This window comes from Orcinus orca, chromosome 7 (genome assembly GCF_937001465.1).
Source record: "Orcinus orca chromosome 7, mOrcOrc1.1, whole genome shotgun sequence".
NCBI classification, from domain to species: Eukaryota; Metazoa; Chordata; class Mammalia; order Artiodactyla; family Delphinidae; genus Orcinus; species Orcinus orca.
The window spans coordinates 6,118,728-6,132,769 of NC_064565.1; the positions used below are offsets into that span (position 1 = coordinate 6,118,728).

Genomic DNA, 14,042 nt, shown 5'->3' on the forward strand with positions numbered 1-14,042 from the left:
CTGAGGGTCTGTCAGGGTGGCTCCTGCAGGACTGATGGAACACAAGCCCCGGGCCTCCTGGGGCTCTGACGGCACGAGTCCACACGGCCACCGCCTCTTGCCCCACCTGCCCCAGTTCACGGCCACTGGGCGTTCGCGGGCCACGCCCGGCCCGGGCTGCCCTGAAGGTCTCTCCGGCGTAAGAACACCCGTGGGCGTATCCAGTTCTCGCAGAAGAGCCATCGGTCCACAACCGCACCCCGTGGGTGTCCCCTGGGCCGGGCGGCCTCCTGTAGCTTCTCTCTCAACTCGGTGCAGCTGGGGCTCTGGCGGGGCTGCCCGTGGGCGCTGCCGACCCACAGGCCGGGCCGGGCCGGGCCGGGCCGGGCCGGGCCTGGCTGTCCGTCGGAAGGGCGACCACAGAGCCACTTCCCTCTGCGCCACCACCAAGCCGGCCGTTCCCTGCCCCGCCCCCCCGGGCTAGACGGCACCTGCCTGCGGGTGCTCCCAGGCCCCTCCACCCTGCACCCTCAAAGGCAGCCAAGCCTGGGGCAGCAGCTGGCCTGTAAGCCCCTCTGCGTCTGTGGCCGGACGGGAGGAGAGAAACTTGTGTGTCTCGTAAGCCCGCCCTGGTCCCCACCCTCAGTGAGGCAGGACGGAGGGGTGGCTCAGCATCCCACCCTGCACCCTGGGGTCCGAGGTGGAGAGGGCAACGGCCCTCCGAGACCCTGCTCCTGGGTCGTGGTGAAGGAGAGGGGCAGGCCACCAGAACAGCACAGCAGCACACGCAGGACGACGCCCCTGCGGTTTCCGCGCGGGGATCACCAAACCCGACTTTTCCACACAGCTCGAGAAGCGCCCTGAGGCTTCCTGGCCCCCAGGGCACAGGAGGTGCCAGGCCTGGGGCTCGGGGTCTGATGCCCGGGGCCCACTGTTTGCTGTGTGTCCTGCAGCGTGGTGTCCGCTGGTCACCTAACGAAGTTTGAAGGAGCTCCCCCGTGTTGGTGAGTGACGGGAGGTTTGGGGTTACTGGTGGGGACACGACGCCCCTGTGCAGAACGACCTGGCGCCCAGGAGGTGCTAAGTCACAGGGTGCTGTCCGCCCACCCAAGCACGCTGGGCTCGGAAAAGCAAAGCCCTGCCCGCGCGCCTCTCGGCTTCACTCTGCGGGGTGTGGGAACCTGGGACCCCAGCAGGAAAACCAGGGCTGCTGAGACAGCAGGCCAACCGGGTCTTGGGGACCGGCTTCACCGGCACCCTGGAAGCCTGGGGGCGGATATGCCCTCCCAGATGCAGAGACCTGGAGGGCCCAGGCTCCCTTGGCTGCCCCACTTCGTTCTGCCTTTGGTTTCAGGGGGAGCCCTGCAGCTCAGGGGACACAGGGCAAGGTCGGGCGTGGCTTTCCTTGCTCCAGGACAAGCCCTCTTCTCAGTTCAAAGGTGTCCTCCCTGGGCCTGAGATGACTGCAGGGCAAGGGAGGGAGAACAGGGCACAAGGGGCAGCGGCACGGGGGCGGCCGGCCACCAGGTCTCGCAGGAAGTGGGCAGCGGAGCGGGGCTTCTCCTGCCCCACACTGCTCCTCCCAGGATGCGCTGGGGGCGGCCGAGGTGTTCCCAAACTTTCAGGATGCCTCTAGCCCAGTTACACCACCGCTCTGAAACGAGCGCCACACAGCACGGTGCTGCTTCCGCTCACCGCTCGCATTCGTGCGGCAGCGACTCTTGCTGACAGTTCTGCCGAGGAGAGGAACGCCCAGCCGGTGGGTGGGTGCTGCACGTCCAAGAAACCGGGACAGCTCATCAAGCGTGAGTGTTTCACAAAAGCTTTATTTGTGGTCACATCTACAGCTGTCATCTCAGTGTACAAACAGCTCACAGCTGAGTGCAGCGCTTCTAGTACAAGTCGTATAAAACCGCGGACACGTGGCATGAAGAGTGCACTTGATAAAAAAATAAATTATACTTTAAAAGCTACTGCAAAGCTTTACACAGATAAAAAGTAAACACAAAATAGTTAGTGAGGTCCTTGTAACTGTCTATCGTATCCAGCTATGAAGATCCAAAGAGCAGGGCTCTGTGCCCGAACGCCTCTCCGACAAAGAAACCTGGAGCGTGCCTGAGCTGGTGTCCGCACCACGGCGACACGGGGGTCCCCGGACACCACGTCTCAGAGCTGGAGACAAGCACAGCTCCGCACCTGCGACCTCGGCCCAGCCGGCTCGGGGTAAATCTCTGTGAACCAAGCAACGTCCCTCATCCTGGAGGCTAACAGGTAGGAGCTTCCCGCTTTCTTCTGACCGCTCAGGAGCCACAGCGTCCACGTGGCGAGCGCAGAAGAGAACAAGTGATATGGCAGTGTGTATCATGCACTAGAGGTCTCCAGGTTTCAAGCAACCAAAAGGCTGAGGGCGAGATGCATCAGAAGTGCGGAGACCTGGCGGCCTTCGGGGACGGAGGCCAGGCCTGCCCCGGCCCACACGTGAGTGAGGGTGCTGGGGCCTCCAGGGCTAGCCCACCCTCGGAGTCCATCTGAACACGGGCCGCACGCAGCCGGGCCCTCACCAGCCCTGCTCCGGACAAAACTGCCTGCTGGCCCGCCCTCGAGGAGAAGCTGAGGCCCTGGCTTCTCTGGGGCCTGACTCAGAACAAGAGAGCCTTTCCCGTGTCAGTGGCTGCCACACAGCTCTGCTCTCGGAGGTGTTTGCAGTGACCCTGGCGCTGGTCTGAGAGGAGACAGGCAGGGCGGCCAGAGCCGAGACACAGGAGGGCAAGCAGCCAAGATGCAGGGCTGCCCCGGGCTCCACCCTCACCTGCCACAGAACACGTGTGGCCGCGCGCGCACACACACACACACACACACACACACACACGTAAAGACAAAAGCCTAGTAGACTAGAAGACACATTCTTAACGAGATTTTTTCTCAAAACAACATTTTAGACAAGCAGCTAAGGGTACGTCTAAATTTATCAAGAGCAAAGGCATCTAATCACTCTGTTGTTCACCAGGGTTTCCTCAAGGGCAGGAATAAAGGGCGATGAATCCTTCCTGTGTACACAAAGGGGACACTACGACCTCTGTGAGGTCCCCGAGAAACAGGATATTCCACAAGTTCTGAAGAGGAGTCTAGGGGAGAAAACCGACACCTACCCAGCTCATTGTAAGCCCCCAGGGCCAGCTCTCCCTTCCCCGGCCAGGACCTAAAGCCAGCTGATCTGAGCTCCCGCCCTTTCCACTCCCCACCCACCCAGACAGAGGCGGCAGCAGGGTGCCCCCTGCAAACCATCAGAAAGCGCAGACCCTTGCAGACCAACAAGGCAACAGCAAGAGGACACACACAGCCCCCCAACCTGAGCCCCTAAACCTGCTCACAGCCACAACTCCATCATCCCGGCTCCTAGTGAGTTAGCAGAGCAAAAGCTGGTTCTGGAAAGCCTGGAAAGAAAGCGACACAGAGCTGAGTCTCTGGCTCAAGCAGCCTCCTGTCATTTCTGCTGAACGGCTCTGTCAGCTCAGCTATAAACCCGTCGTCCTGCTCTTTCCAAATACGTGCTCGTCCCTCCTGACTGGATCCAACACGGCCAGGGCTCTCCTGATAACTACACTGTCCTACTGCGTGGGAGCCTCTCTAGACACAGAGAAAACTTCCCGCTCAGCCAGCCACCGTTTAGAACAGCTACTGGGCTGTTTTCAGCTCATCCGGGGACCAGAGCTGCACTCAGCCGGTCGGGTAGTTCCGGTGGGCAGGAAGATGCTAAGATCTTCTGTCACCAGAAACCGTGCCGAGGGCCAGCGGCCTGCAGGGCTGCCACAGCGAGGTGCCCTCCCCCAGTGTAACCGCCTGCATCCTGGTCCAGAGCCATCGCACACCTGGCTCCCTGCCAGCATCCTTCCCTGACTCACACCTGCTGCTTCCCCCCCGCAACCTGTCCCATTCTCAGGTCAGCGGAACAGGGTGAACGTTACAGGCGCCCGGGGACGGCACCTGCAGCAGACAGGAAAGGAAAGGTCTACCTGACAGGTATCTATTCTGTCAGGGCTAATTCATTAAAGTATTAATTTCCATACGTACCATTCTTGCCAGGACATGAGACAGAATTTCCTTTTACCTTGAGATTCAAATGCACTGTAAGAAAGTCCCTATCAATATTCTGACTAGCAAGAATACAGGTACCTGAAGACACAAAGCTTACGCAATGTTTTCAACAACTTAATTCCAAAATCTAGAAAGCTGCTCTGTGACCAGAAGCACAACCTTAACCTTCTACCTTCAGGGTCGTTGGTGTGCTGAAAACTCGATGTCCAGTCCAGCATGTCCCAGGTCAAGTTCCTGGTTCTAGGTGTCATTAGAGCTGCGAGAAAATCTGTTTGACAATTATGAAGTGGCACGAGTTCCCCCAACGAAATCCACGAGCTTAGGATAACAGCTAAGGGGAGACAGCCAACAAGAAGTGCCAACTGTCTTTCCTTCGGCAGAACTGTTTTGTGAAAAAGTCGTTTCCAATCTCTACGGCCCCCTGGGAACAGCACAAGATTAAGATCCCAGGGCTTTCCAGTCAGACAAGAGTGTGCGTTTGCCTGAGTGTGATTATGTTACAGGGAACCCAGGACCATCCAGAACATGGAGTTTTAAAGATCTGAAAACTGGATGTTCTTTTCTGGTGGACAGCAGACACTAACACTCAATTACGTGCACACCGCAGGGCAGCAGACCAAAACCAAATTCCAGGAGGTAGTTTAACATCAGCCCTCGGTAACAGGGATTCACAACAACTTTACCAACGCGATTTCCAGATCACCCTCATTCCCCACAGCAACTGAGGTTTCCTTTACGCAGTCCAAAGTTTTGAAGCTAAAATAGTGCTTCTCTGGGTGTTGAAATTCTTTTCTCTATTTTCTATAATGAGCATATACTACTTTAACATCCAGAATTTTTTGTGCAGATGCAAAGTAATGAGGAAATTCTAGAGAACCCTTTTTAACTAACACAAAATCCCTAACGTTCTTGCAGTACCTTGCATTTAGTTTCAGACATGAATCCCCTCAACCCGATTCCCTATTTCTTTCCTGGCATTTTTTTCCTTCAGTTTACACCGTCTGAATTTATTCAGCTTACATTAAAAGGAAATGGAGCCTACGTCCAAATGGGGACCTGGAAACTACTGTGCTCTCCTTCGCCGCCTGAGCCGACCTCAGCCTTCAACCCCACGCAGCCCAGGGAGCCGTGTGGACGCCTGGAGGTCTCTGTGGCCACCCCACCCCTTCCAGGCCAAAAGCTACAGGATGCGCGTGCGCTCCACGCAGGTGTGCTTCCCAAGGGACGCCTGGGCTGAAAAACTGTGCCGGGCAACTGATTCCTCTGTAATTCTTCTCAAGGTCTATCTTACCTTGATGTAAACTTGGAGTATTAAGATAGCCAGTCCAGCAAAAAGTCAAAAGTATGGGAGACATCTGAAAACCCTCTGTATTCTAAAAACCTCTCTTTAGTAATAATTAATCTACCTCAATTCCTGATTTCCAGGCAATGCACAGAAGGGTACAATTTCTATAGCAGGCATTCACATCAAGGACACTCACCCTGACACCAGAGAGAGAAGTAACCTTCCCAAGGCTGCTGACCACCAGGGACGGCCCACCCAGGGGGGCGTCATGAACAGTCACAACCACTGGGCGGAGCAAAGAGCTCGGAGAAAGCCACAGGGAAAGGGATCCCCCGCGGCAGGAATTCACAACTTCAAACGAAATGAGAGAAAGTAAAAGATCACAGACGCTCACTTGGGCTAACGTGTAGTGTAATTACGCCCTTCCAGCTGGACGGAAATGTAACTGCTTTTTCAGAGGTGAAGTCACACCCGGGTGAGCTCTTTTACCCACAAGTGCAGAACCAGCTCCAGCAGAAGCGGACTCCAGGACGGACGGCTGGAGGGCCCGGCCTCGGGTCACGGTGAGGAGTGGCCGCCCCTCAGAGCTCTGTTGTCAGCAAACACTTCTGCTTCAAGGTGGCTTCTCCAGCAGAGGCTGGAGCCGAGCTGACAGGAAGAAAGAACACGTTACTCACTTTTTGGAAAATGCAAAGACCACCCAAGGCGGAAGCGACCTGCGTTTTTCCCAGGCGCCTCGCGGAGCATGCGGAGAGTAAAGAGGGGTGTGTAGTAGCACTTAATGTAGGCGATTCCGCAGAGGGTCATTTTCTAGATAACTGATGCTTATTCCATCTTGAAATGGAACCTAAAGACACCAATTTCCCCTGCTTCCTTGGATAAAATACACCGAACAGACACCTCTTGCTGAGCCAGGGCTGTCACAGAACACGGAGGACAGGGCTGTGCCGAGCACCATGGCAACACGTTCGGCAAGCACCAGGGCCGGGGGTCCTGTGTGTCCTCACGCGGCCCCCGCGGCGGCTCTGAGCCCCGCGCCACCTCCCCTGCTGCGTCAGAGGTGAAGCAAGAGTAAGGGTGCGACGCTTCGCCGCCGGGCAAGGGCGTGCGCGGAGGTGCAGGCTTCAGGGAGACTGAAAACGATACCGAAGTCCCAAGGCCAGAGGTTAACATCGTCGATGTGCTATCAAGACGTGTGAACGAAACAGCTGTCACTGGAACCCCCCCTTCCGCGTTTCCACTCCACGGAGACGACACTGCCGACTGGATTTTCCTGGTACTTCCCTTCTTGTTCTGGATCCCTGGTTCTCAAAGCGTGGTCCTGGAACTTGTCATAAGTGCAAGTTCTTAGGCCCCGCCCCTGGCCCACTGGCCCAAAGCCTCAGGACAGCCCAGCGCCTGTGCTCTAACAAGCCCTCCAGGCGGGCCCGCCAGCTGCCGTCTGTCCTCACTGTTCTCAGGGGGGTGTTTCCACAATGACACACAGGCCTCCCTAACAGTCATCGTCTGCTATAATTACATAAATATTTCCACAGCTCACTATGGGTGTGTTGTATTTCTTTTCTTGTACAATTTGTTTTCTCGTTGTAACTGCTTGCTCGGCGTTCAATACTTCGTTTCTAATTTATCCCTAACCAAACGCAACCAGGCTTCTGGTCTCAGGTCCTTTTGTAAAGTTGGGCGCGGGCCACGTGTTGTTCGTTCTCCCTTGGCAATACCCTTCCTGGGGCTCCAAAGCCTCCCCTTCCAATCTGTACAGGAGCCTTCCTAGGTCTGCTTGGAACTTCCCTTCACTCTCCTCCTGGTAAGTTCCGGCACCTGTTTCCTGGGTTCCCCGTTTTCTTTCCTGGACAATCACCTTGTTTTGATGGAACACATCCTCCACTTAAGTAGCTTCCTGAGGAAGGCCGCCTTAGAAGCATGTATTTTAGAGAAACTCCACGTTTTAAAATGTCTTCATTTCTTTTTTTCTTTTTTGGCTGCGCTGCACGGCTGGCAGGATCTTACCAGGGACTGAACCCGGGCCCTGACAGTGAAAGCACCGAGTCCCAACCACTGGACGGCCAGGCAACTCCCTACAATGTCTTCATTCTAATCTCACACTTCATTGATAGCTTGGGTACAAAACATGAGGTGAGAAATGATTTTCTTCCAGAATTCTGAAGGCATTGCTCTGTTATCTTCTAGCTTTCAGTAAAGCCTGCTGCCATTGAGATCACCAGTCCTTTGTATGAACTCTTTTTCCCCTCTCTGAAGACTAACATCCTCTCTTATGTTCTGAAACTTCACGATGTTCCTTGCTGTTGTCTATTTTCATTCTGTTACTGGATACTCACTGGGCTCCTTTAATCTAAAAGCTCAAGTGCTTCTGTCCTGGGAAGTCTTGATTTCTTTCTTGGACACTTTATTTACTGTGTTCTTTCTTCTGGACCTCCAATGATTCACATAGTGGACTTCCTAGACCAATCTCCAATCTTCTTTTCTCTCCCAATTCTCAACGTTTGTTCTACATTTTGGGGGATTTCTCCAATCTTACCTTCCGTGCATCCTTTGAATTTTATTTTTAACATGGTTAATAACTTCCAAGAATACTTCATTTTCTGTTCCTTCTTTAATTCCCTGTTATTGCTGCATGGATGCAGTATCTTCTTTCTCACACTGTCACTTCGTAAAGTTTTTGACGCTCACATTCCTTTATTTCCTCCCTGTTTCTTTTTCAAGTTGACCTGCTCTGGTGTTCCCTCAAACATCTGACAATCGTTGGCTCTGTTCACATTTAAGAGGGAAGCAGCATGCTCACACTTGAGCATGAAGCGCTGGAACGCTGTCTGAAAGCTGTGCATGTGTGGGCAAAATCCACTAACTACGGGCTTCCAAGTCGAGGTATCAGATTTCCTGTGATCCACAAATGTCAGTCTCTCTGGGCCTTTTTCTTCGCTCGGTCAGGTTCTCTAGAGAGCAATCCTCTGAATTTCTCACCTGAGACGTTTATACGTGGCCCACAGCATTCTGGAGGCTGGAAACAGAAGGAAGGCTGGGGGTCTCACCCCTTGGCATGTGGACACTGAGTTAACCCCCCCCAGGTCAGGGCCTTCCTCCCAACAGGGCCCCCAGACCCAGGGCCCTGCCCGCCCAGCTCCTCCAGAGGGGAGCCTCCAGAATGAGGCCGGCATCGGCAGGGCGGGAAGGGGGAGTGTATGAAGGGGCACATTCGCAGCCCCACCTTGGACCCACCTTCCCAACACTTGGTGCCTCAGCTCCTGAGCCAGCCCGGGTGCTAGCGCATGGACTGGCTTCGTATTTTCCCAGTTTCCACCCCCTCCCCTTTTCAGGCTTAGATCTCAGCTTTATCCTCTCTGCCAAGCTGGTCACCACTTATCTGTCATTTAGCTCCTCCTAAAACTTGCTCGGTAATCTCAACTGCTGCTGTTTCCTCTCCTGTTCTTTTGTTTTTATTTTTTTGGGTTACGCGGGCCTCTCACTGCTGTGGTCTCTCCCGTTGCGGAGCACAGACTCCGGACGCGCAGGCTCAGCGGCCATGGCTCACGGGCCCAGCCGCTCCACGGCATGTGGGATCTTCCCGGACCGGGGCACAAACCCGTGTCCCCTGCATCGGCAGGCGGACTCTCAACCACAGCGCCACCAGGGAAGCCCTCCTCTCCTGTTCTTTAACTTTAAAATAAAATTTACACAGCGCACACCCCAAGTAAATCTGAATCTGTACAGATGCAACCCCATCACCATTCTTTTACAAACACGCTACTGATTATAACATACATACGCTGAAGTGCACAAGTCAGGAGTTGTAAGTTGAGGACCCTGTGCACACTGACCACACCTGCGCAATCAGCACGCAGAATGAGAAACAGAAAGTCACTAGCACTCTGAAACTAGCCACCTCCAGGGTAACCATTACTTCGGTCTCTGAGAGCTGTGCCTCCTTCCCATCATCATGCGGAGGAGACTCTAAGATGACCCCAATGACCCCCTCCTCCCCCTGAGCACGGCAGGCCCTGTGGTCTGTTCTAACCAATGCAAATGAGCAAAGGTAACAGCAGGCTGTCACTCCGCGATTACAGTATACAGATGGCGACCTCTGGCCGGCTGGCAGGCGTCCCACCGCCTTCCTGGTCTGCTGGCTCTGCTGAAGTAAAGGCCCCAGGCAAGTAGCGAGGGCAGCGCGGCCTGGAGCCAGCCCTCAGCGGGCAGCCCCCCAGGAGCTGAATTCCGCCAACGGCCATGACTGCTGACCCTTCACATGAGAGCCCAGCTCCAGCCGACTCCCTGAGTGGAGCCTGGGGGAGACTCGCAGCAGAGGGCACAGCTAGGCTGTACCAGACCCCTGACCTGCAGGGAACGGGGTGTAAGCCGCTAAACGTGTGGTGATCTGTTACAGATCAATAAATACCTCACGTAACTGTGTGTGCGCGACTCATCTGTGTCTCTCTACCGCAGTTACAGTTTGTTAGTTTTCACTGCTCTAGTCCAGTACTTATCTAGTTAACTGCCAGTGGGCTTTTAAAAAGTCTTCAGCTTGGGCTACGATGAACACAGCTTTTGTGAACATTCCTGTACATGCCTTCTGATGGACACATATGTGTATTTCTATTGGGTACGCATGTAAACGTATTTTCAGCTTTCGTAGATACAGCCAAATCTATGTCCAACACGGTTATTTCAATTTACAGTTTCAGTTGCCCCATAACTTCACCAATACTTGGCACTATGTGTATTTTCACTTGAGCCATTCTAGGTGTATGCAGTGGTATCACACAGTGGTCTGAATTTGTATTTCTCAATAACTTGTCAAGATAGGCCACCTGGATACCCTCTTGTGAACTGCCTATTCAACTCTTTTGCCAATTTTTCTATTGAGCTCTCTTTTTCTTATTGATTCACAAGAGCTCTTTATATATTCTGGATATGAGTTCTTTATGAGAGAGACACAGACAGAGTCAGGGGGAGGGGGAAGTGCGGTTGTCTTCTCCACTGTGTGGCTTCCTTTTTGAGTGCTTGAAATAATATCTTTCGATGAATAGGAGTTTATTTTTTAATTTTTAAAATTTATTTATTTATGGCTGTGTTGGGTCTTCGTTGCTGCATGCAGGCCTTCTCTAGCTGCAGTGAGCAGGGGCCCCTCTTCCTTGCGGTATGCGGGCTTCTCATTGCAGTGGCTTCTCGTGTTGCGGAGCACGGGCTCTAGGAGCGCAGGCTTCAGTAGTTGTGGCACGTGGGCCCAGTAGTTGAGGCTCATGGGCTCTAGAGCACAGGCTCAGCAGTTGTGGCACACGGGCTTAGTTGCCCTGTGGCATGTGGGATCTTTCCGGACCAGGGCTCGAACCCGTGCCTCCTACTTTGGCAGGCGGACTCTCAACCACTGCACCACCAGGGAAGTCCCTGAATAGGAGTTTTGGACAAAATCCAAGTTATCAATTTTTCCTGCATGATTGAAGCTTTTTGTGACCTGTTTAAAAAATCTTTGCCTATTTCAAGGCCATAGGATGTTCACTTATATTTTCTTCTAAAAGCTTTATTATTGGACATTTCATATTTAGATTTGCAATCCACCTACAGTAGATTTTGGTGTGTAGTATGAGGTTGGGTCAAGATTTTTTCCCACCAAGGGTATTTAACTTGTTGGGCTGATTTACTGAAAGACCGCTCTTTCCCTTCAGCATTGTACTATCATTTTTCATAAATCAGGTAACTATACTTGTGTGATTTGTTTCTGGACTCAACTGTTTCACTGATTTACTGGCCATGTTTTCCTTACTGAGACACTGACATATTATATTAGTTTCAGGTGTACTACCTGTCATCTTTGATCTAATTGCTTTATGACTACTTTGCTTTGGGAAGGAATGGAGACAAGCTCTGATGTCATCTGTAACTTCTCATTTGGAAGTCCTTACGAACTCGCATTTTACTGTGTGAACTCAATTACGAAGAATTATCACCTGGCCCTCTGCACACAATCCTTATGTTTGCAGTGGGAACTACCAATCATACAGATATTTAGGAAAATAGGCCCCATGTCTGTCCTGTTCACGCCTACCTTCAGTGCCGGACACAAGCAATGCCTGGTACCTAGCAGACAGTAAGTGTTTGCTGAGTGAACAATTATATTAAAGACTATGGAGATAAGACAACAATTTTAAAATGAAACTATGAATTTCTCTCAAGTTAATTATCTCTAATAACTTTTCTGTTATAATCAGGGATTTTGTTCTCTAAAGCATCTACTTCAACCAACCCGCATTCTCAACACCAGGAGGATGTGAGAAACAGTAGACATACCAGGAAGACGTCTGAGGTGAGAAATGAGGCAATTATAGATCTTCTGAAAAACAGGCACAGTCTTGATCCTAACAATTAAAAGTTGAAGAACTACATGCTGAACAAAAGCTCTGTCTGTGGCAAGTGATATGCTAAAATAAGCTTGCGGTAAAAGCTACATCAGAGCCCTCACTTTGGGAATCCCCTACCCCACCCTTATCTGAGCCTCTTCCGCTGTATTCATGGACAACCTAACAGTAAAGCATGACAGGAAAAGACGTAAATCAATTTTAAAACAAATACAAAGTTTTAAAGATAAACCTGCTCATATCTTTATCTAATAAAGACTTCATAAAAAAAGAAAGTAAGGTCTACTTCATAATTTTGTAGAAGATTGCTACTGACAAGAAAAAAGAAAAAAACACTACTCTAAATAATAATCACAGAAAAGATTTATTCAGTTTCAATTAGGTTCAACTAGAGAAGAATTGACATTATTGCTTTAAGTACAATTAATTTCGTTATATGTTCCTCTTAACAGAGGCCTGAGAACTGCAACTGAGAAAAGATTCCTCACCTGGTCACAGCATCCACGAAGAACGGCGCTGGGGGAGAGATGAGGGAGACCACACCTCTGTTGCCAGGCCCCTCCTTCCCGGCCGGCGAGAGCCCGCTGTCTCCTGCAAGCCCGTTAGGAAGGGCAGCGCTCTGCTGAGGGAAACACGCGGGCCGTCTGAGCGGAGGTGACCACACCTGCCCCGCAGCCAGCACTCAGCCCTGCGTCATCTTCTCCAGTGATGACGGCGATGAGAAGGGTGATGTTCACCGTGACAGCTGCTTTGTTTTTCTACCATCCTTCACATCAGACTTATATTTTTGTTTTTGTCAGCACCCTTAAGTATTTACAAACAGAAAAATTAAACCTCTAGTTTGAAGCCAGTAGGTTCAATCAGTAGAGATTTGATGATGACCCCATGTTTTCAAGGAAAAATAAGAACCTGGTATTCCTTCAGGCCTCATTCTGAAAGGGTAATGGAAAGAAAAATTGCAAATATTAACTTACTGGCACAATCCAACGGGGTGTGATCGTGGATATGGAAGACACCTGAAAAAAATTGTACATGTATATTTATTTTTAGGGAAGACTGACTTATTTTCATAATTATACTCATAATGCTTTCTTCTACTATGAAATGCACTGGGGTGGGGGGCAGGGAGCAGGTCTTAATGGTGCCCTTGAGCTGACATGGACTTCTGAACCCAAGGTCCTTTTCTACAGCACACATGCCATGTGTCACCACTTAAGAAACTGTCATAATCTCGAGAACCTCTTTAATCTAAAAACTTACTACTCCCAGAATGCTACTAATGCTACTACTACTTTCAGGTCATTCACTAGGACTGTCCTCAACCCCTAGCATCCAATTTAAGATTTATTTTCTGAAACTTCATTTCAGTCCATCACAAACAATCATAGCCTTCTTGGTAGCACGCTGCACAGCGGACTGTGGCTAACTCAAATGAAGACAGAAGAAAGCTCTGTCCAGCTACAGGCCATTTTCTAACTCTGCCTGGAGGAGAGAGCAATGAAAACACCCACGCTGCTCCTGACTCACAGGGCCTCTGCTGTATTCTTTTTAAGGTTTAATTTTCTGTATCTTACTTCTGCATGTAGAATTGTAATCTAATGAACTCCCGACTCCCCCCTATTTTGTGGAAGCTTAGACTAGTCCTTGCACTGGTGACAGATTCTGGTAAGAAAAAATTAATACAAGTCCAGGTTTTAGTAATCTAGGTAACCAACAAAAGAATAAAAATACAAAATATGACTTTCCCACCAATATTAAGAAAGTGCACTTCTAACCGCAGGAAATAGAAGAGAGAGAAAAAAGAAATATGGTAAAAGTAAACAAAAATGGTTTGGCAGAAACAAGTCCTATAATAACCATAATTACAGTAAATATAAATGGATTTAATCTCAATCAGAAGATACAGACTCTCGAATAAGATTTTAAATACAAGACCCAGCAAAACGCTGAAAGGTCCACTTAAAACCAACAGATAGAAAAAGGTTGAAAATAAAATGACAGAAAATTATACATAAGGTGATTCAAACTTAAAGCTAGGGTGTCAATTTTTTATCAGTCAAAAGGGAAATAAAGAGAGGAAAAAAAGGGCGAAGAAGGACACTTTAAAGTGCTAAAAGGAGCTCAGAAAGTATAATTACCATCAACATATATGCATCTCACAGCCTATCTTCAAAAAAAAATTGGAAGATCCAGCAATAGGTAAGAAATGGATTAATCAATAACTGCAGACAGAGATACTAAAGACACCCCAGAAACTGACAGAATATTTGAATCAGCAGATTGGCTACTGAAAGAATTCATCAAGTTTGCCAGACACA

At 50.6% G+C, this 14,042-nt stretch overlaps 1 protein-coding gene across 8 annotated transcripts in view; it reads right to left on the reverse strand.

Moving 5' to 3' along the window:
• Positions 1-1,785: 1,785 nt before the first annotated feature.
• The window catches only part of EPB41L5 (erythrocyte membrane protein band 4.1 like 5), a 146,980-nt gene continuing 134,723 nt past the window's right edge, over positions 1,786-14,042 (reverse strand). For 5 of the 8 annotated variants that reach the window (XM_033400236.2, XM_033400237.2, XM_033400233.2 and 2 more), the window contains 3 exons: positions 12,699-12,740; positions 12,213-12,346; positions 1,786-6,007 (listed from right to left, as the gene is read on the reverse strand). In XM_033400236.2, coding sequence (XP_033256127.1) covers positions 5,941-6,007; positions 12,213-12,346; positions 12,699-12,740 — 243 coding nt within the window. In that variant the 3' untranslated portion in view covers positions 1,786-5,940. The other 3 variants (XM_033400234.2, XM_033400240.2, XM_049712117.1) reach the window with 2 other exon arrangements.